Raw genomic sequence first — 20637 nt, 5'->3', positions numbered from 1 at the left:
TTTATATATGATAATTTGCAGCCCACAGTATCCCAGGCTGAATTATTTGCCCTGCACTGTAATGAAGTCAGGTGACTTCTAACCAGGATTGAATGGACCTTGAGGAAGGTGGCTCACTCGAAACATGAGGTCCACATTAGATATGCGTGAGAGTCATAAGAGTCTGCCGGAGGTGAAAAGAAAAAGGAATTGTGAGAGCTGGAAAAGTTATAATTTGGATTCAATTCTGATATTGTTTCACCTGGAATATTTAAGATTGACTTATGCGAGCATCATCATCATCATCAGCAGCAGCAGCAGGGAGTGGACAGGGTTCGGTTTTAAGGAATGTTAAAACCCTGAGAGAGAGAGAGAAACAGAGAGTGAGAGCATGGGTTTGTTCACTTTCCAGCATGGTCTGTTTCCCAGATGTGCGGTAGTGCTGGATCACACACACACTCACATACACACATATGGACTGACACTGTTTACTACTCCCTCTGTGCCTAAACAGGACGACGGAGCTGTTACAACTCAACATGCTCAGCACGGACACACGTTCTGACACTAATTTACCAAACAAACCGCAGAAAAATAGACGTGTACATGTACGGTCTCCAGGCTCTTCACACACACACACACACACACACACACACACACACACACACACACACACACTCTGTGGAATCAACACTATAAATGCAAGTCAGGCTGTGCCTTCATTAAGGTGATTTATGTGCATCTTTGCACGAGGGCTGATGAAGTGCGCTGCTCTCTAGATTAAATATTCAGAATATCACATTGTCACGATCACCTCTAGTCACTTTAAAGCAAGCTTAACCACACATCACATGATATTAGTGTAACATTATAGTAAAAAACAATTAAAAAAAAGTAAAAGAATAATAACAGTAATTTCACTTGCATGCAGTTTGTGACCGTTCCTTTGGTTTGCTGCATTAAACACACGTCTCTGGGCATTTTATTTCCCCCACTGAACTCATCCACAACACAGGAAACAATGTGTTTTACATCAGCTGCTGACTGACGAGTGCCCTGTGGAAAACGCCGCGCAGAAATACACTGAACAATGAACAGTAACTGCTGAGATGGAAGCAAAATGAAGTGCCTTAGAGAGTACCACTCTTTTACAAAGAGGTGACTTTTACCAGATGGACTGGAGGGGAAATGTGGCACAGAAAGTTGCTGAGGGTCACACGTTGTTCACAGACCACTGCAGCGCAGCAGGACGAGTGGACTCCTGCTGACATCCTGTAAATCACTCACTTCCTCTTCCACTCAAACTATTCACTGTTTCTGTTGTGCCCTCAGTGACGTCTCATTCACACGGCTCATAAAATGGACTCATTTTTACCCCATATCTTTACTGTTGTGCAGTTTGAACATAGCAGCAGTTATTACAGCGAGGCAGAATAAGGCCTCTCTCCCCATTCCTACACATGGTTGCAGTTCTTCCTCTTCCCACCCTGAGGCTCAGTGCGTGGGTCTATAAATGTTTTTGTTCTTTTTTTGGTTACCATGCCTCCTCTCTTTTCCTCCCGCCCTCCTCCTCTTCCTCCTCCTCTGTTACTCATCACTCGCACCTCTTTTCCATGCTCGCTGCTGTTGGTCCCGACTCCTTCTGTTTCCCACTTCACAGCTGTCTCACACACAGCGGCTTACAGAGACAGTTTCTCCTTTCTTTTTTTAGTTGTACGTACTCCCAGAATGAAAAATGTATGAGCTCAGGAAAGAAATGTTAGAGTAGAAAAAAAAAATATATCACCTTTTTCTCTTTCCAGGTAGAATCATTTTAATCTTTGCACTGAGTAGTGGAGCTCACACAGGCACATACACCTGTAATTTAAACCTCAAGTGTTTTAGCTTCACACTATATTTCTGATTCCTTCCACATCCCAGTAAATACAGTAGAGATCACTGTAAAATGATAATAATAATAATAATAATAATAATAATAATAATAATAATAATTTAAAAAAACACAGTTTGGTCCTACGTATATATTATTTGAGATGTTCTCTGGAAGTTCTGCCTCACTGTGAGCAGACGTGTGCGTGTATTTTTATATGCTTTAATTACTTGTTGTGGGGACATGAGTTGGTTTACAGTCACACTGTGAGGAAAAAAAGCAATAACCCTCAATGTAAGTGATTAAATTTTAGGTTAAGCCTTTGGCAACCAGTTGTCACGGTTTTGATCAGAGTAACCCTCCGAGAAATGAATGCAAGTCAATGTAAAGTGATAGAAACATGACTGTGTGGATGAACCTTGATCTGAGCACTTAACCTCACCCGTCTGATTATCAAACAATGGCTGATCGTCTTACCCATTGTGATTTTTTTTTGGGGGGGGGTTTGTATGTACTCACACATCCATCCATCAGCGTATGTGTGCTCGGGGCTGCCAGGGAGAGATTTACAGAAAGGCTTTCTCCATAATTGAATAAAAAAAAAATTCTCTTCTCTGACATATTGCTGAGTCAGATTCTTTTGGAGCGAACAACGTCTTTTATGCAGGGAGGGTTGGCCCTCACCTCTCTGTGTATTTAAAACAAAAAAAATGAAATAAAAATTTTTTTTAAATCCGTATCCGGGAGCATGCATGTATGCAAGTGTGCATCTCCATTATCTATGTCAGCAGTTCCCCTGGGCCCAGCTCTAAGTGTTGGTGTCTCATCCCTTGCATGATGATGACTTGCATCATCACCTGCAGCAGTAGGCACATTATATAAGACAACAATCTGCTGCAGAGGGACTCTTCACGCATTACAAGGCCCTCCGATGCGCATGTACAGTAGGGCCCGCCTGTAGTCCTCACACGCTTCAAGGTCAGGGGCTCGGGGCAAGGTAGGCAGGTCACATACGTTAACAGACATTCTCTCTGTGTCTCACGTAAACACACACACACACTAACACGCCAAGTCACTCCCATTCCCATTGCCCTCGACACTCCTGTCACACCCTGGAAAGGTCAGCACATTTACACTGTGACAAGGCCTGACCTTTGAAAGCATAGAGTACTCAGGAGTCGGCTGGAATCTTAATGGACTGTAGAATGTGTGTTTTGGTGTTTATGTGTGTTTAGTTATAGGCACACGTAGGAGCGCGCAAGTCATGTGGAGACACTGGGTTTATTTTAACACCTGGTCCCAGGACTTAACTGGAGGACTCAAAGGTTAGACTGGAATAAAGATGGCAAACACAAGAAGAGCGAACACAAGAGACAGAATGAGGAGGAGAAGGTGGTGAACCTGAGGTGGTCGCGCATCTGAGAGTCAGGAGGAGGAGAGGTTGCAGGAAGAGACTCGCTTTCCTTGCCTCTGCCTCCCCAGTGGGCCGGCAGCGATAAGAGTCTCATTAGGTAGTTAATGACTGGCATAAAGGACGTGACATTAACGCTGGGTTAATGTCAGGAGCCGTCGCCAGCTGTGGCCGGTCCTTTCATGTCTGCCATTTCTCCAGCTGGGGCGCCGTTGCGCTCACTTCCACAGGAAGTTATTTTAAGCAGATCAATTGCAGATCGCGGTGTGTTTGTTGCCCTTATTGCATTTCACAGTCTTTAAATCAGGGGTGTCAAACATACGGCCCGCGGGCCGAATCCGGCCCGCCAGGGGGTCCAGCTCGGCCCGCCGGATGACTTTGCTAAGTGTGAAAATTACAGAAAGACATAAATTCCATTTCTATGAGAATATGGAGGTTTATGAGTACAAACATTTTGTAATTTTTTTTTTAATCGATCCAGTAATTGCTTCAAAAACAGAGTAAATATGATTTCTGCTCCGGAGGCAGCAGCGCTCATTGCCACAGGCAGCAGCGCTCGCTGCTAGGGAATCTGCAGAGGAGAGCCCAGGCAGATAAACAGTGGGCTGATGTCTGAGTTTTTGGTCTTTATGTTTCTAGTTTATTGTAGAAAGACCTTAAAATAGGATTTATCATCCAAAAACCTTCACCAATGATTTAAACATAGAGAAATATTGTCGTTATGAATGCGTTATTATGCTATGAATTTACTGGTCTGGCCCACTTGAGGTGAAAGTGGGCAGTATGTGGCCCCTTAACTAAAATGAGTTTGATACCCCTGCTTTAAATGATAATGTAGTCATACAGGAAAAGGAAAATGAACAGTTGGAGGTGCTGGTAAGAGGCGTTCAGATCGGTGAACCAATGAGACTCTTTCTTTTTAGATGTTTGTGTACTCGTTGTGTTTCTTTTTTCCACTTGTACACTCTGCCTCGCATGATCAGGCATCCGAGCCCCAGAGTCATTTGGATGTGACAATGCTGACAAATGAATATGAAGCCCGAGAAGAAAGCACAAATTATTTCGTAGTCATTAATGTCAGATGAGTGCAATCTGTTCCATTCTAGCTTAGTGAAAGTGACAAAACACATTCATTGCGTAAATATGTTGTTATTGGCTTTATGGAATAGTTAAACAGACAGAAAACGGAGAGGGCAAACAGCTCACACTGTTTCTTTCTACACATGATCAATTTGGACCTTTGGGGTGAGACTTGACCCAAACTCCCGTATAACTCCCATAACACACCAGCAGGGTTGACGCATCTGCTACTAATAACACCACTTGTCATTCCAGCTGCAGCCTGCTCAACACATGTGCGTTTGCATGTGATGCGTTTTAACGAGCGAACCGTTGGCTTATTTATGCCTTTGTGCGTTGTTTGTCCTTCTTTGTGATGAATGTGGATTTCAATTGATGGTAATGGCAGACTGAAAATCACACTTTGTGTTTGCTTTCCCCTTTTTCCATATGAGTTATGGAGTGAGGGGACACGGTCTGCAACACATGCATACCCAACAGCTCAGAGTGGGAGTCTCTGAGAGTGTGTGTGCTCTCCTGACAGCCACAGAGTGGTCCCAGAGTGTGATCATCCTGTCCAAGGTCGAGGGGAGTTTGTTAGACACATCCATCCATCAGCTGTAGCGCCAGGCCTTCTATGCACATGTGTGTGTGTGTATGTGTGTGTGTGTGTGTGTGTATTAGACTGTGGACATCCGGGCCTGTACATCTGTTTGTCTGCATATTTGAGGCCAGTACGAGCGGGAGACAGATACTGACGCCCGAGCTCACAGACACAACATGACAGGGGCCCTCCTGGGTGTTCTGGGGCGATCTGTGCCATCCTCCGCCTGTCTCCGAGTGGAGACAAGACAGAGGGTTAGTTTTGGATATACACACCCTTAATAAGAAGCTTAAACATGTTGTTTATGGGTTAAAAAGTTACTTAAATGGCAGTATGACTCCGGTTTCCTGTTTGACATATCCTCTCACTATGAGGCTGTCTTGGCATGACAAAAATTGACCCCCAGAAAACTGAGAATTTTCTTTTTACATTTGTTTTTTGTTAAGTGAATTTTTTTTTTCTCTTGTGCTGACCCAGGTTGTGCTCTTTCCAGTCTTTGTGCTAATAATTAGTTGATGTTTCTATGGAAACATTGGAATATAAGCAAAATGTCTAATAATCAGTCAAATAAACACCAGGGGATTTCATCTGAGGATTGTTTCATAAGACCGCCTTTGACCCTGAGTTGTCTCGTGTTTGTTTCTGTAGAAACCAGCACACCGGCCGACACCGTCACCCCGACTGACGTCGAAACCACCACTGTCCCCATCACAACTACGGGTGAGACGAAAGTGTTTTACATGAAAGCATAATAACTGCTGGATTAATAGTGTCATTAGGAAACTGTAATAATAAAGAAGAAAGGCTTTTGAAAGGGCTGCGTGACATTATGTAGAGCAGCTTCTTTATCCTAAATTATTTCTCCCCCCCGCCCCGCCTCTGTGCCCTTCGGCTCTCGCTCTTCCTCCTCCACCTCTACAGCAGCCACCTCTCCTCCGTCGGACAGCGTGTGTGACTTTGACCACGGCCTGTGTGGGTGGACGCACGACCCTGTCGCCCCGCTGCTCTGGTCCTTGCACAGCCACGGTGAGTCTAAAAAGATTCTCTGACTCGCCGATTAGCAGAATGACTCGGATTTAGCTTTGGGAAAGTTTTTCCGACCATATGTTGGATCCGTTTTAAATTTAGTTCTGGTTGAACTGACGAAACAATTTAGACTATGGCCATCTCCAATTTGAATCTGGTGTTTGGTGACTTTTTATCAGCTTCCGTCCTCTGCGAGCTTTTATGTATGCAGCTGCAAGAAGAAATGTATTTGGCTGCCGAAAATTGCACAAACACAAATGCACTAAGTTTATTTTATCAACTTCACTGGGTCCAGACAAGACTCTATTTTCTATAATTAAATGGAGTCATTCTCCTTCCGCATCTTCACTGAGGCCTTTTTCAATTTGATTAAAATAATTCCTTAAATTGAACCCGGTCTAATTTAGCAGCAACATTGTCTGCCAGCCGCGCTGCTCTCTCCGAGCGAATGAGAATGAAAATGAACTGAGGGAATCGGAGGGAAACAGACACCACGGCGCTGTCGTGCAGCCTCGCATGTGACACGTGTGATACACACCAGCTCGTGCGTCTAAAGTCTCGGCAGGAAGGGGTTAAGACCCAGTAGCTCCAATTAAAGACGGAGCAGGAGATTCCAAAGAGGAGCGGTTATTCCCAGCCGTCCTTTACTGCCCCTCCATTACCTGAAGCACATCCCATATGATGCTACGTAGACTTCCATCTACTTAGACATTCCTTGAAGAAATAATTAAGCATTTTCGCTTTACACATACCCACGGATCAAAAGTGCAGCTTTTGGCATGTTATTAAAAGCTATAGAAGGCATTTCCTGCTGGGTTTAGGGAGGTTTTTTTTTATAGCACTGTTTATAATGTTTCATAGGCAGGGAAAGGGGATTGTTATCCCAACTTTGTTTTAAAAGTCATTGGTTTAGAGCAAGTGTCCATGAAAGATTCAGCGTCTCTGCAGCTGGAGAGAATTAAAAAAGAGGTTAAAAAAAAGCCCACGTTTTTCTGTCAAATTTGTGACGTCACCTGGGTCATGTTCAGCGGGACGACAGATCTCACAGCGGAAAGGTGGGAGGAAATGCTCCTGAAGTGTGACCTATTTGGGCCCTAACCGTCTTTGACAGGGGGCTTCAAAGCGGCTTCTTTCATCAAGGGGCGGATTGGAAAGGGTTGCTTAGATTAGTCAGGTTGTAGCTCTCATGTATGAAGTATCGTTTCCAGCCATTTTGACACGCCACGCAGTCACTTTGATTTTCCTGCACGTGTCAAAGGTCAGAAATCCCAGCCAGCGCAGGATCATTATTTCACCGCTATCAAATCACTGTTTCCTCCTCTATAGAGTTCCTTTTTCCCATGTGACCCAGAGACCACAAACGCCTCACCTCTTGACCTCATGAAACCAGGAAAAAAAAGCGCAGCTCTAGAATTAGCCATCATATTCTGTTGTAGTATTTAGCTTAGTAAAAACACAATAACCAGGCTTCGTAGATTGAATCATTGTTTGCTTCTGGCTGCAGGAAACCACTGTGAAATAGACTAATACTGCTCTGTTGTATCGCGTGTGGCGAGACAGCCTCGATTATGAGCTGTCTGGTGACCAAGAGACGCAACAATGGGGGGAGTTTTCTGCAAGATGTGCGTGCTTCAACACGAAGAAAAGACGATGGAAGAGGCTTTAAAATGAGCGCGAAAATATGTTCTCTTTCACAGTATACACACACACCTAACTAAAAAAAGGGCGAGCACACAGTGACACAGACACACTTATTCCAGGGCTGCAAAGGGCCAAGGGATATACTGTCACACACACACTGTCTGAAGTGTCACACACAGGCGACTCTGGGCGTATGGCGGGCAGAGGGGAGCTGTCAGATCGGAGAAAGATTTGTCCCCCCAGATACTGCTTGTGTGATCTGCTGGAAATATACACACACACACACACACACACACACACACACACACACACACACACACACACACACACACACACACAGCAAAAGGTTATGAGTGCAGTCTCTAAATGACCTGAGCGTACTGCATTAAAAATATACAGGACTCTTATGGGACAAAAAAAACTGTAGTATAACTGAAAAAAAAACTAAAATGGACACATTCACGCATATTCTGCAAAATATTTCTGTGCACTCCCTGATTTTTGTGCTACAACACACAGACACACACACACACACACACACACACACACACACAGACAGACAGACATGATAAAGCAGGTGATTTAATCTGCAGATTGTTGATAGTGGACATTTTCCCACAGGGCCCACTTAAGAAATTCTTCACCAGACGCCTGACTGAGTCACTCTCTCACACATATGCACGGCCTCCTTTTTCTCATACTCATACATACAGTTGGCAGCCTGACTTGCTCACAATGGAATTCATGCCGACATCCAATTTGCAAAGTAAACATCCTCTGGTGTAAACAAATGGAGCGACGTGCATTTTGTTGGACTTTTCCGTTGTTTAAGTCATTTACCTGGAAGGGAATGAAGAGAAATAGGCCCCGAGGGTCTTAGCTGGAGTTCTGGTGCACAAATGTCGACCTATTCTTCTATGTTTATATTTGTCCCTATTGTGTGGCATGACTATTGTGATCCCATTCCTGTAAGCAACTGATGATTTAGTTTCTTTTTTTGTTTAAGAGTCTTGTTGGAAATGTCTAATTGTGTGAAACGACTGTCAGTATACATGTGCCACTGGTCATGATTAATAACTGTGTGACTGAGCGCACACACGCCATGTGTATGTGCTCCATTTGTGCCACACCAACTAATTCTAGCAGCATCCATCTACAGTGGGTATCAAAAGTCTCCACAGCCTTTCAAATTTCCTACTTTTTTATTGCCTTGAGGGCTGAAATGAAAACCCATTAAATCACTTTTTTTTTTTTTTACCACTTTCATTTGACAACCAGCAAATTGAAGGTTAAAACAAAGCACTGCTAATTTTTTTGAAAGTGCCGAAAATACAAAAAACATCTCGGTTTCATATTGTTGCTGTAAAATTGTCTTTCAGCAATCAGCTTTATTTTTCACCTGACATATGATCTCCTGAGTTTATCTAATTGGGATTTGAACGAGTGTTTTAAATCCAAATTTCATAGGTTTTTCAAAATTGGTAAATACAGCTAAATAAAAGCATGCGCGATGACTTTTACAAACACTAATCTCTTGTCATATCTCCCTCCGCCTCCAGAGCTCAACAGCTATCTGTACATGGACGCGAGCCTGAAGACGGAGCAGCAGCGAGCCCGGCTCGTGAGCCCGGTGGTGGCCGCCGACACGGGGCCCCTCTGCCTGAGCTTCTCGTACCAGCTGTGGGGCGAGGCGCAGGGCCACCTGAAGGTCCTGCTGCGGGACGCCCACAACGAGGAGACGGTCCTGTGGACTCTTAAAGACGACCAGGGCCCCGTCTGGAAGGAGGGCCGCACCATCCTGCCTCGCTCCCCTAAAGACTTCCAGGTAATGATAAAACTCCGTTCTTAGTTCAAATAAAAACTGAAAAAGCAGGGGACTGGAGAAGGAAAGAATTTGAATCCTGGCCAGTGCCCGCGAGTACGTTCGCTTGATAAATCTGTATCTGGGTCACACCTTTTATCGTGTGTCTCCTCAGAAAGGGAAACGTGTCTTTAATGTCTCCATTCAAGCAGGTTGCAGAGATGAATTCATCTCAGAACATCAGTTTTAACCTCTGTGTCACCTCAGGCCAGGTTTGACTTCAAAAGCAGATAAAGCATGCCATATTGTCTCCACTGTCTTCATGATTGTTTGGGGCTTTGCTGTGCATTTGTCAGAGACATCACAAGCAGTTAACGTTCTCATAAAAAAGTTAGTCGAAGATGCTTGCAGAGATGGGGAGAATGATTGCAAGTGTTGAGTGCAACTTTGAAATCACAGGCACCGTATTAAGTTTTTATCCCTGTTCTCCTCCTCTTCCTCCTCCTCCCACTTGTCCCCATTCTCAATTTGCCTCCATCCCCCCTGCTTCCCCCCCCAACCCCCCACCCCTTTGCCTCCATCCTGTCTCCGTCTTCCTCTCTCTGCTTCTTCCCTCCTCTTCCTCCTCTGTTTTGGCTGCGGTAGGTCGTGATGGAGGGTTTCTTTGTGCATGGCACCAGAGGACACATCTGGATAGACAACATCCACATGAGCTCCAGCTCGCCTCTGAAAGAATGTACACGTAAGTCATGTTTTCTTACTTCTCGCTTGAGTTTGTTAAAATCTTTTCCACCCAAAAAATATTGAAAATACACAAACACAAACACACACACACACATCCATTTGACCGACCTCCTTCTCTGTCAGCACAACCATCTCCTAATCATCTCGCCCTCCAACAATCTGAATCTATTTACCTTCCACTTCAAGCCTCAAGGTCCTTTACAGTGACACAAATGAAGTGATAAACACCCCCACACTCCGGTCCTCCCCTCCCCATCGCTCACCCTCCCATCCCAGTTTCGGAGACAGTCTCTCCTCCAAAGAGCCCACCTAATAAAGAGATGAAAGGAGGAAGGAGAGGGAGGGACAGAATTTACTCCTCCACCAAAAAGAAAAAAGAAAAGAAAAGAAGAATAGGAAAACTAGGCCATAAACGCCCCGTGGGCCCCAGCGATGCTAATCTATGTTTCATTAGATTTCTCTTTTCTCTCCTCTCCCTCTATCTCTCTCGCGCTCACTCCTCCGTCGTATTTGTAAACAGAGCTTTTCCCGAGCCGTCAAAGGGAATTACTAGACGGGCTGTTTCCCAAGCAAGTTTTCTTGGGTGCCTGGTGTGAGCCGAGCACCAGCGCAGCCTCTTTAATCTGGCCCAAGCAGGGGCTTCTGAGAGGGTCTTAAACAGATCAGAGACCAAGCCGAGGGGTTCAGAGCCAAAAACCTGCCGTCATCACTTCTGACTGACGTCCAGTGCGCTTTGGAGCCGGACCGCAGCGGGGAGCCGGCACAGTGTAATTGAGGGAAAGTGTGCGCATGTGTTGCATTGTTAGTCTTCGGCCAACACGTCTGCTTTTGTGCGTTTTTGTCTCGTCGTGTCTGCGTTCTCTATCAGTCATTTTTGTGTTGCCGTGTGTGTCATGAGAGTCCCGCAAGAGTCAAAGCAGAGCAGCCAAGATGACAGCCTAGCCCCCTCCCCGCTGCCCCCTCCCTCCTCCCCAGCCCTCGTCCTCCTGCCTCCACGTCGTTGCATTTCCTCCCTCTTCCCCTCCCGCTCCTCCTTTGCCACTCCCAGAGCATGCTGGGATGTTGCTTATCACCCAACACAGTTGAGTTTTTCACAGTACGTTGGCGTTCCCGCCAAAAGGCACCAGTTCCCAAGTCGGTTTCCCTCTTTCTTTCATTTTCACCCACCCGTCGACACGCACACAAACACACACTCACTTTCTAACACACACAGAGACACACACCAGCTCTTTGTGTTTGCATTCCAGGCAATCAAAGTGAAGGTTCTGCTCTGTGCATTTACAGCAAGCCAAAAAAAAAAAAAAAAAAAAAAAAAACAGCCCGCTCCTGTTCAACTGGACTCCACAGATAAACAACTTGAAATGCGTGAACTTTGTGAACACACATGCACGTATACACTCTCGGCCCAACCCGTCTCAAACTCCCATCTCACACCTTGCGCTCGGTTTGAAAATGCATTCTAGCAAAGGAGCCCAGTAAATGCCATAATTCATGTGCGTTATCTGAGGAATTAACTTAAATTTCCTCAGGAGGAGTTTGATAGTCTTGTGACATTTCTGTGACATTTGGCTGACTTTTCCCTCGTATTTAAAGTTATCTAACATTTCTCTCACTCTCTCTTTCTCTTCCCGTCTCTGCCTGACTCTCTCTCTCTCTCTGTCCTCGCAGAACCCTTTGCAGCGTTCTCTCCTGAAAATCCAGGTGAGTTTGGTGTGATGTCACTTCCTCTCTGGTCTTGCTCCCTGCCCGTTGGTAATGCACTAGCCTGGGGTTTTTTTGCTTGGTGGCACAAACTTGTCTAAACGAAAAAAAAAGAGCATAAACCACTCCTTCAGTGACAACGGAGTCTGCAAGAGTTCTGTGATCCCAGATTAATAAAACTGAATCCCACACATCATCAGCAGCTGCTAAAAACCCCACTAAAATCGAAATGATTAGATCTGGAAATACCAAACAAATTTTCTCAAACTCTAACCAAGTTGCTGAATACATAATTTCCGTAATTTGTTGCTGTGCTTATTTTTACTCGTCAGTCTCAATGGAAACAAAGGATTAGTCTCAAAAGAGCAAACTCGGCGCGCAAGGTGAGCTAAATCAAGCCCTCCTCACGGAGTCCGATGTTTGAAAAGAGCTGCATATTCTCAGGTCTCGGCTGCCTGACGCAGCCCGAGGGGTTTTAAATAACTGTCTGCCTCGTGAAAAATATTTAGAGCATCCAGGGGGACTCTACGAGATTGATGTTAGTCTGTTGGCATCTCATAATGTCTTCCAATAAGATAAGAGCTCGGCGGTTTCGGTACGAATGTGATGTGTGTGCATTTCTTCAGCTTTTCTACTCCTCTGCCTTCACATGCACACGGTTTCTAACCCTTGACACATTAATATCACCACACACACACACACACACACACACACACACACACACACACACACACACACCAGTGTCCCCAGTGAAAAGTAATCAGATAGAGTGACTGAGCAGCATCGAGCACGGGTGTCTCTCTCTCCTCTCCCTAACTCAGCTCTGTCTAATGAGTGTGTGCAGTGTGAAGTAGCAGCAGCACGCACCATTTCCCTCTGTAATTATGTGACATGGTCCAAAAATCAGGATGTATTCAGCTCTGCTTCACTTTCCCTAGTTCAATGTGACACCGTACATACAGCTCTCCAGTCTGGATCCTACATGTGGGCTCGATTTTCAGTGTTCTCGAGGGTTTGTTTCAGCAGAGTTGGATGGAGGAGTAGAAGCTTCTTGGAAGCCCGTTAGCCGGTCCTTACCAAGAATTTGAGAAAAGGGGTTCAAGCCAGGAGCAGCAGCATAGAGGATCTGTGGAGATAGTCTCCGAGGAGACAGCGCTTTGGCTTGAGGAGGAGAGGATTGGCCAGGAGGCTGATGCATGAGAAAAAAGAAAATGCAAAAACCAAGAGCAGAGAAAGGGATAAATTATGTACTCAAAACAAATCTGCCAACTTGAGCCAGCTAACTAACAAATCCCAATCCAATAGCAGCTCGGTGAGAGCTGTGGAACATTGGATTCCCATGTGGTGTCCGAATGTGTCTCGCATGGTTCTGACACTGTACCAGGCGGCTGTTTGTGTCTTCCTGTGCTAGTGTGAAAACAGGAAGAGGAAGCTCCTTAATTCAATGTGTGGGAGTGTTTTTATGACTAATCGTTTTTGGTTTTCGTTTCACACCAAGTCATTTCAGCGGAGCTTGAAAAAAAAAAAAAAAAAAGTAATGGCATTGCATTTAATTGGATCAACTATTGGACTGATTTCAAACCAAATCTCTCGATGATCTTGGTGTGAAAACTTGTCCTCCGACTGCAACCCGAGCCACATGAGAGAAATGGATGCATTACATTTTTTCTTGTTTTGGCCTTGGAGATTTATTTTATTTTTTGCAACCGGCATGCTCGCGCATGCTCATATGAGGTGCACGCCTGCTGTTCGTATGATGAAGACCAGTAGGGATAGAGAATAGAGAATTAAATGTAGAAAAGTGCCACTCCTCTCTTTTCCCGCTGGCAAATTATTCTGTATCTCTCCACCAGGGGCAGGCGTTCCTGTGCCTCCCTTGCCCATCCACTGGTATTACATTATGGCCGCCGGGGGCGCCCTCCTTCTCCTGGCTGTGGCCATCTTGGTCAGAGCCCTCTGTTGCTGTCGACAACACCTGGCCACCAAGAAGAGCCAGCTGTCAGTGGCCTATCACAGCTCCTCGCAGTGCTTCCAGTATTCTAACTGGTCCTCCAGTATGGCCACCCCAGGGGTGGAGCCGGTCCTGACAGTGAGGTTGGACAGCCGGGACCGACACCGTACCCTCTGCTAAAAAGAAGCACTTAGCTGCATTGTATTTTGGCAGAGGGGGATGCCAGCTTGTGATGTCAGTGGCAGTGTGAGTCAGGATGCCGCAAGACTAACAGAACATCCACTCGACGAACCCTCTTTCCTTTAGTTTACAGTTGCAACGGCGATGATGACGCAGACATTGTCCTGCATTGCGAAGTGGAAATTTGCAAAGAAACACTGTGGCCTCTCTCTCTGTCTCTTATGGATGTCGCTCCGGTTGCTGTTTTCTTCTCTGTTCCATTACGGAGTTCTCTGTTGACATTTCACACTACGCTGCTCCCGATGAGAGGACTCGGGTCTGAGTAAGTTATTTATCCGAGCAGCACGATTCGGACCATCGAGTGCCGTCTGGCTCCTCGCAACCTCACGGGTCCTCCCGGAATGACCCCGGCACGGATGTACACACAGAAATGTGTGGGCTGGGAAGAGGGTGGGGGGGTTCGAGCTGGTTCCGCTACAAGAGCCAGCCAGAGCTGCCAAACCACAAGGCTAAAACAAGACCCCAGAGACACGAGGAGCTCTGCAGTGCTGAGAGAGAGAGAGGAGAAAACTGTTAGGCTGAGAGGCATTCAATGTGCTCGCTATGGAAATGATCTGGCAAGCCCCAGAAAATAAAGCTCTCGGTATCTTGTATAATAACAACAGGATAGCTGCGATACGAGTTGTGCCAATAGCGAGGGTGTTGCAACAGAGGAGGAAAAATGTTTCCATTGTCCTTTTTTCAACAAAGCATGTGCACATTTAAAAACAAAGGAATGCAAATCCATCAGACTTAAAGTCCTGCATCACAAATGGAGATAACCAGCTCGTTCGATTGAACGTCTCGTCTTCTCCCGATAAAGGCATCAGGCAGTGATGGATGTGGCCGTCTTCAGTGTTTAGTGTTTCATCTTGATTCTCTGGTGTAATAAAGCACGTTGTTCCACTTCCATTCATGCTTCATACCACCCACTCCCGTTGTTCCCCATGTCTTTAAGCTGCCCAGATGAAAGCCACGCCGAGCCCAGCCTTGTCGTGTTTTCAGTGTTGAATATGTGCTTGTTGTTTTTTGGGGGGTTGTAAATAGACACAGCTGTCTGCCATCACCACTTCTTCCTTGATTTATACTCCTACAAATCCCACAATGCCGCTGGACCAGCTGGAAGCCATAAGTGAAGTGTTTTGCTGTATATGTGCGCCCTTGAGAGGGATCCGAGACGTTATGAAAACCAGAGCAGAGATCCAGCTGTTTGGTTTTCGCTTAAGTGCCATAAAATGCCACGACTGGCTTATAGAATAGCTAATTCACCTCTTGTTAATATTTAGCACATCTGCGATCTAAAAGCTTATTTTGAAGTGAAATTTCTCCAAAATCTGACTGACAGACAAATTGGCACCAAATTCTCTCTTTATCAGTCTGTACAGGGGCGGTGAGATTTAACACGAGCTCAGTTTAACACCCCGGATTGACTGAAATTGTGGTCTTCCCTCTGCGGCTTAACAACTCGTGCTTTCGTGGTCCGTCACAGCTGCAAAAATCACCTACAAGCCCAGAGCTCAGCAGAACGCACCCCGATTCGTTGTCACGATTTAGAAAGCTGCGCGTTTCTCTCCGGAGTGAAAAAAAAATTGCTTTATTGGCACGCTCTCACCATGTGCTTTTAAATCAACTTGGGGAGGAGGGATTGGACACCCTACTCGGTCCATCTCGACACCATTACGCTCCAAGCCTCTAATAGTTGTAATTAGTTAATGGACAGATAACATTTATTAAGGCTGCGGTAAGCACTTTTCCCTCCCATTTACCGCACCTCCATCACCCAATCCGCTGCCAACTTCAGTTGCCCCGGAAACGGTATTAATAATGCCATTGGCCATCATAGACCTCCAGATCTGGACGTGCCCCTTGCCAAGCAGTTACTCCCACTCCTGAACGCTTGCCAAGAGCAGCAAGCGCAAATGCATACACACGAACACACACAGTAAAAAAGAAAACTCATCTAAAGTACAAGTACACTTGAGCTGTTGGGCTCAACTAAAGTGCTTCAGCCATTTCTAGTTTTTCCACACTTGTATTCTTCCAATCCAGACACTCGCATACATATCAATTTTCAGTTCACGCCGCCCGGCAAGAGTGTTTCTATCGCAGAAAGCACGACTGTCACGCGCACTTCTTAAATGCTGATTTTTTTGTTTTGTTTTGTTTCTCCTCAATCACCTACTACACCCCTCTTAAACTTGACAGTGACCGTGCCGATGATTTTAAAAGTGATAATGATGGGTTATCTTAATTATTTGATGATGACATGTTTGCATTTTTATTCAGAATGAGCAGTCTTATACCATCGGTATCTCATGTGATGACAGTGTGTTTGACAGGAATGTATCTTAATGATCTTTCTCTATTAATAAAGTCATATTTTTCTATTCTTAAGTGGGCGTGTGTGTGTGTGTGTGTGTGTATTACAATACTGTGCATTGAATTAGAACTAGAAACAGTCATATTCAATATAAGCGATCTGACAATTGCTCCAAATATGTTACAACTACAGTGCAATTTCTACTTCCATGTTTTGGTGATTTTTTTTGTTTTTGTTTTGTTACTTTGTCATAACTGCTGTGTAGAATTTGCTTGATGCTCAAAGTCAGTGTGTCCTGTGTTTCTCTCCGACAGTTAAGAGACCCAATGAGTTTGGAGATGGACGACTTTTCAGTGGCAGAGACCCACTCGGTGGCGGTAAGGCTGGCCGTCATAACTTTCGATTAGTAGTTGGAGAAGTTTTGTGTTGGTCGTTACCTTTTTTTTTTCAATATGCTTCTCCCCTTTCTGCACATTTCTTTTAGTTTCTGTCTTTTCTCCAAAGTGCATTCCTCCTAGCTCTCCCTCTTGCAACAATTCACGAATCCCAATGCTGGGAAATGTGCTGTTCTGTGTCAGCTCTGCGTCTGTACAATCGGCACTCGTCCAACATTTCTTGTCTACTTTCCTCCCTCCCGCCCTGTCACAGGTTTACAGTTCCCTGAGTGGAACACAGCGTCCCCTTCATCCGAACCTCCGGTGACACGTGTATCAGAGAAGGACAACTCGTGGTTGTACACGCTGGACCCCATCCTGGTCACGATCATCGTCATGAGCTCCCTGGGCGTCCTCCTCGGGGCGGTGTGCGCCGGCCTCCTCCTGTACTGCACCTGCTCTTACAGCGGCCTGTCGTCCCGCTCCTCCACCACCCTGGAGAACTACAACTTCGAACTGTACGACGGCCTCAAGCACAAGGTCAAACTCAACCAACAGCGCTGCTGCACCGAGGCGTGAGAGAGAGGCGACACGGAAACAGGTGAAACGAAAACGAGAGACGCGGCCTTTTTTTACAAAAGCCTCTCACTCTTCTTCATTTCCTCCAGTTCACTTTAGTGTCAGTTTACTTCCTCAAAGGTGCAGATCCCAGGACGCGTGGACTTTTTTGAGAACTTGTTTTCTGTTTGGAAAATGTGGCACAGTCCAGTATCGGTAAGTTTTTTGTGGCAAAAGGAACCAGTCAGGGAAAGACCAGGGTTACCGAGAGGGACTGTCCCACTGCGGGGTGTCAGGCCTCAAAAATACATATCTACACATATCAAATACTGCTCCTGGTCCACCAAAAGAGAACTGTTTATAAATGCATCATAGATTTGTAAGAGGTCTAGTTTTGAAACTGGATACTGTAAACTACACAAACAGAGAGCCAGACACATTGTGTTGGAAAGGTGGTAGGTTAGGAATGTGCTTAGAAAGCGTCTTTTTTGATCACATGTGAACACAGTGGCCTAGAACTTAGCTCCTTTGTGTGATCTGTTGGCTCTTTTGTTCCGTCGTAGACCCCGCTACCTATCGGCCTCAGTTATCCTCTTAGTTCCTGACAGTTTGTGGTATTTTTAGTCACCGACATCCCTCGAGTTTGTCTTTCTGCTCAATCACTCTATTTCTGTTCAATGTTTTCGTTCTGGCCCGCTGCCAGTCTGCGATGGCAGATAAGTTGGACAAAAAAACAAAAAAAGGAGTCAAAGACAGTATGTGTGTGTGTGTAGAGGTGGGGAGGAGTGGGGGGGGGGCATTTTAACACTTTCTTTTAATGACAGAGAGACGTTATTGTTAGATTTAGTTGTCGGAGTCTGTTATTGCTGGTTCCTGTCAGAAGGTCACGTTTACATTGTGGTTAATGGTAAAAAGGTCAAGGAGCTTTGGGCGGTGCAACCTATGGATTGCTGTTAAGGGCAGAGACTGAACCACTGAAGGAAGAGGAACAAAGAGAGAGAGAGTGAGAGAGACTGACTGACGGAGCACTAAAATCCCCCGCCCCTCTCTCACAGGGGCCACGTTCTCACGAGTACTAAAAAATAAAAATGGGATCAAAAACAAACGATTAACCAGAAACAGAAACTCTCCTCAATCGAATGACTGTGCGCCCGGACACACGACAAGCCTTAAAAGCAAACCGTTTCGCGGAAATGTTGAAAAAGGAACGTTGAGGTGACACCGAGACGAGAGAGCGGGAAATGCAACTCTCTCTCTTTTACATGTGGACCTCAAAAAGCCATGATTTAAAGGACCTACCCCTCCTCCTCCCCTCCCTCCAGCACACACACATCACCCCACCTCAACCTGCTGGCTAATTGTGGCCAATTTTAGTGATTTATTTTTTTTATTTATTTTTTTTTATTGTTTTTTTTTTTGTGTGTGTGTTGATTTATTTTTTTTTTAAATGGCAGCGCTCACAGCAAGACAAGTATTTTTTTTTTTTTTTTTTCAAGGCGGTGTTGAGCCAATCTGAAAGGGTCTTGCCTTGCATGCTCTGAACGCACTCATAAGCCATGAGAAGGAGAGAGTGAGAGGGAAGGTCTCAGTGTTCATCCACACGCTTCACTTGTATATACAGATGTATGTACAGAACATTTACTCTCTCTCAGAAACACTTTGGACACACTGAAAGGCACTGAGGCCTAAAAATGAAGAGAACAATGACTTCTGCTGCGAGGCGCGACTCATATATTTGAGACCAAGAAGAACATAAAATACCATCAGTTCACGACGCACACGCACTCAACATTTCCATCCCTGTCACCTTCACGACGCTCGCTGTCTCTCTCCTCTGAGGCCCACATCTCTGGATCCCACTGACTCTTTTCAAAGTGCCTTGGAGCCTCGGGGATCCAGCTTGCCTTTGGAGCCGGTATCAGAAACAGTAATTTGACACTGACAGTGACAGTCACAGCGCTCCCTTCGGCCTGGGAGGACCAAACAACATAAAGAGGACAGGATCCCTCCCCCCCCACACACACACCCTTCGCACTGCTAGGACTGCTGTTGTTGTTGTTTTAAAGGAGTCTTTGTACAGAAATGCTCTTTTTATGATTGTTATTATAATTATTGTTATGATTATTTAATAAAGGATTTATACCATACCGAGGAAGGTGCTAGATTTTTTTTTTGGGATATATTTAGAAAATTTGATGAAAAACAGAACATTTGTCGTGTTGTTGACATTCCTGCAGCACTTGTGGACACAACAAGATACTTCCTGTCCAATTACCGACAAACTCTTGTCTGAGACTTGGAGCCAAACTTTCACTTTTAATTGCAAAAAGAATGCACACAGGAACTCCAGCACACATGAACGTGCGTTCTCGCTGCCTTTCTCTGTCACACACGCATACATAATGCTGTGTTGTCAGCCTGCTACACTTGGCCTCTAATCTCCCCATGATGTCCCATTAGTCTGGACCTCTGGTGGCCCTCATTTAGGCGCTCCAACATCAAAGCTTTGAAATGCCCGACGTCTCAGCCACACACACACACACAGATTCATACAGTACACATGCAATTACTCTGTTTCTCTTTTCTACAGCTTGCTGAGTCTCCCACACACGGTTCCATTTATCCGCGTAAGCTTTCTTCACCTAAATGCAAACCCTGTTTGCAAATCCAGCGCAGAGTTTCAGATCCAGAATGTGATATCTTTGACTCTTGTGGGGCTCATGGATGCCTTTGAGTAAGGCACGCAAAGTCAACCAAATTCTGTTTGGGGGGGACTTATAGTGATGTTACAGTCATGACTTAGAGGATAAATGGAAGTGCCAAAGTTAATGTTGCGTTTCCTGGCTTGTGTGCTGTGCCGAAATGTGTTTTTACTCCCCGAACCACACTGTCATCATAGTTTTATTATCCGCAGCAGCGTTTAACATGAGTTTGAGTTGGTATGCAATGGAGCCCGTCGCGCAGGTACCACATTATGAGCCATACAAAGCAGAACGATAGGTGTTGTCGCTGCGCAGCGGTGATGGCAGTGCCTGTTAGGATGCTCCGGTCCGTGACATAGCGGGCCAATTACCATCTCTGAAAAAACACAGACAGTCCCCAGTCCACCGGAGGAGTGCGATGCCATCTGCTCGCAGGTTTGATTGATCCCGGCAGAACAGTCACGACCACATCACACGAGTGAAAGCAGAGAGGAAATTACCAAAGTAGCCAGATTGTCATTGTCCCGTACCGCCTCTTGTTTTCCCAACCAAATTATTCTTAATTTTTTTTTTTTTCCCGGGGAGTGTGCGTGTTACCCAAATGTTGTTTTTCTAGTTTTTTTTTTTTTTTATCAGCCTGTAACGGCACACTGCAGGGGCCCTTTCCTTTCGCCGTC

General features: G+C 45.4%; 1 protein-coding gene across 3 annotated transcripts in view; it reads left to right on the top strand.

Moving 5' to 3' along the window:
- nrp2a (neuropilin 2a) overlaps positions 1 to 19405 on the top strand; it is a 58796-nt gene extending 39391 nt beyond the window's left edge. Inside the window, exons 12-18 of one of the 3 annotated variants that reach the window (XM_069166278.1) lie at positions 5572 to 5643; positions 5848 to 5949; positions 9150 to 9415; positions 10037 to 10133; positions 11804 to 11836; positions 16641 to 16703; positions 16975 to 19405. In XM_069166278.1, the coding sequence (XP_069022379.1) occupies positions 5572 to 5643; positions 5848 to 5949; positions 9150 to 9415; positions 10037 to 10133; positions 11804 to 11836; positions 16641 to 16703; positions 16975 to 17279 (938 nt within the window). In that variant the 3' untranslated portion in view covers positions 17280 to 19405. Of the gene's footprint in view, positions 1 to 5571; positions 5644 to 5844; positions 5950 to 9149; positions 9416 to 10036; positions 10134 to 11803; positions 11837 to 13689; positions 16401 to 16640; positions 16704 to 16974 lie in introns of those variants that run through there. The other 2 variants (XM_069166277.1, XM_069166279.1) reach the window with 2 other exon arrangements.
- Positions 19406 to 20637: the final 1232 nt, after the last annotated feature.

This window comes from Embiotoca jacksoni, unplaced genomic scaffold (genome assembly GCF_022577435.1).
Source record: "Embiotoca jacksoni isolate LCO1_2020_lvr unplaced genomic scaffold, fEmbJac1.0.p SCAF_38, whole genome shotgun sequence".
In the NCBI taxonomy this organism is placed as follows: Eukaryota; Metazoa; Chordata; class Actinopteri; family Embiotocidae; genus Embiotoca; species Embiotoca jacksoni.
Note: the sequence above shows the minus strand (reverse complement) of the source record. Positions and strands in the feature narration are given on the sequence as shown.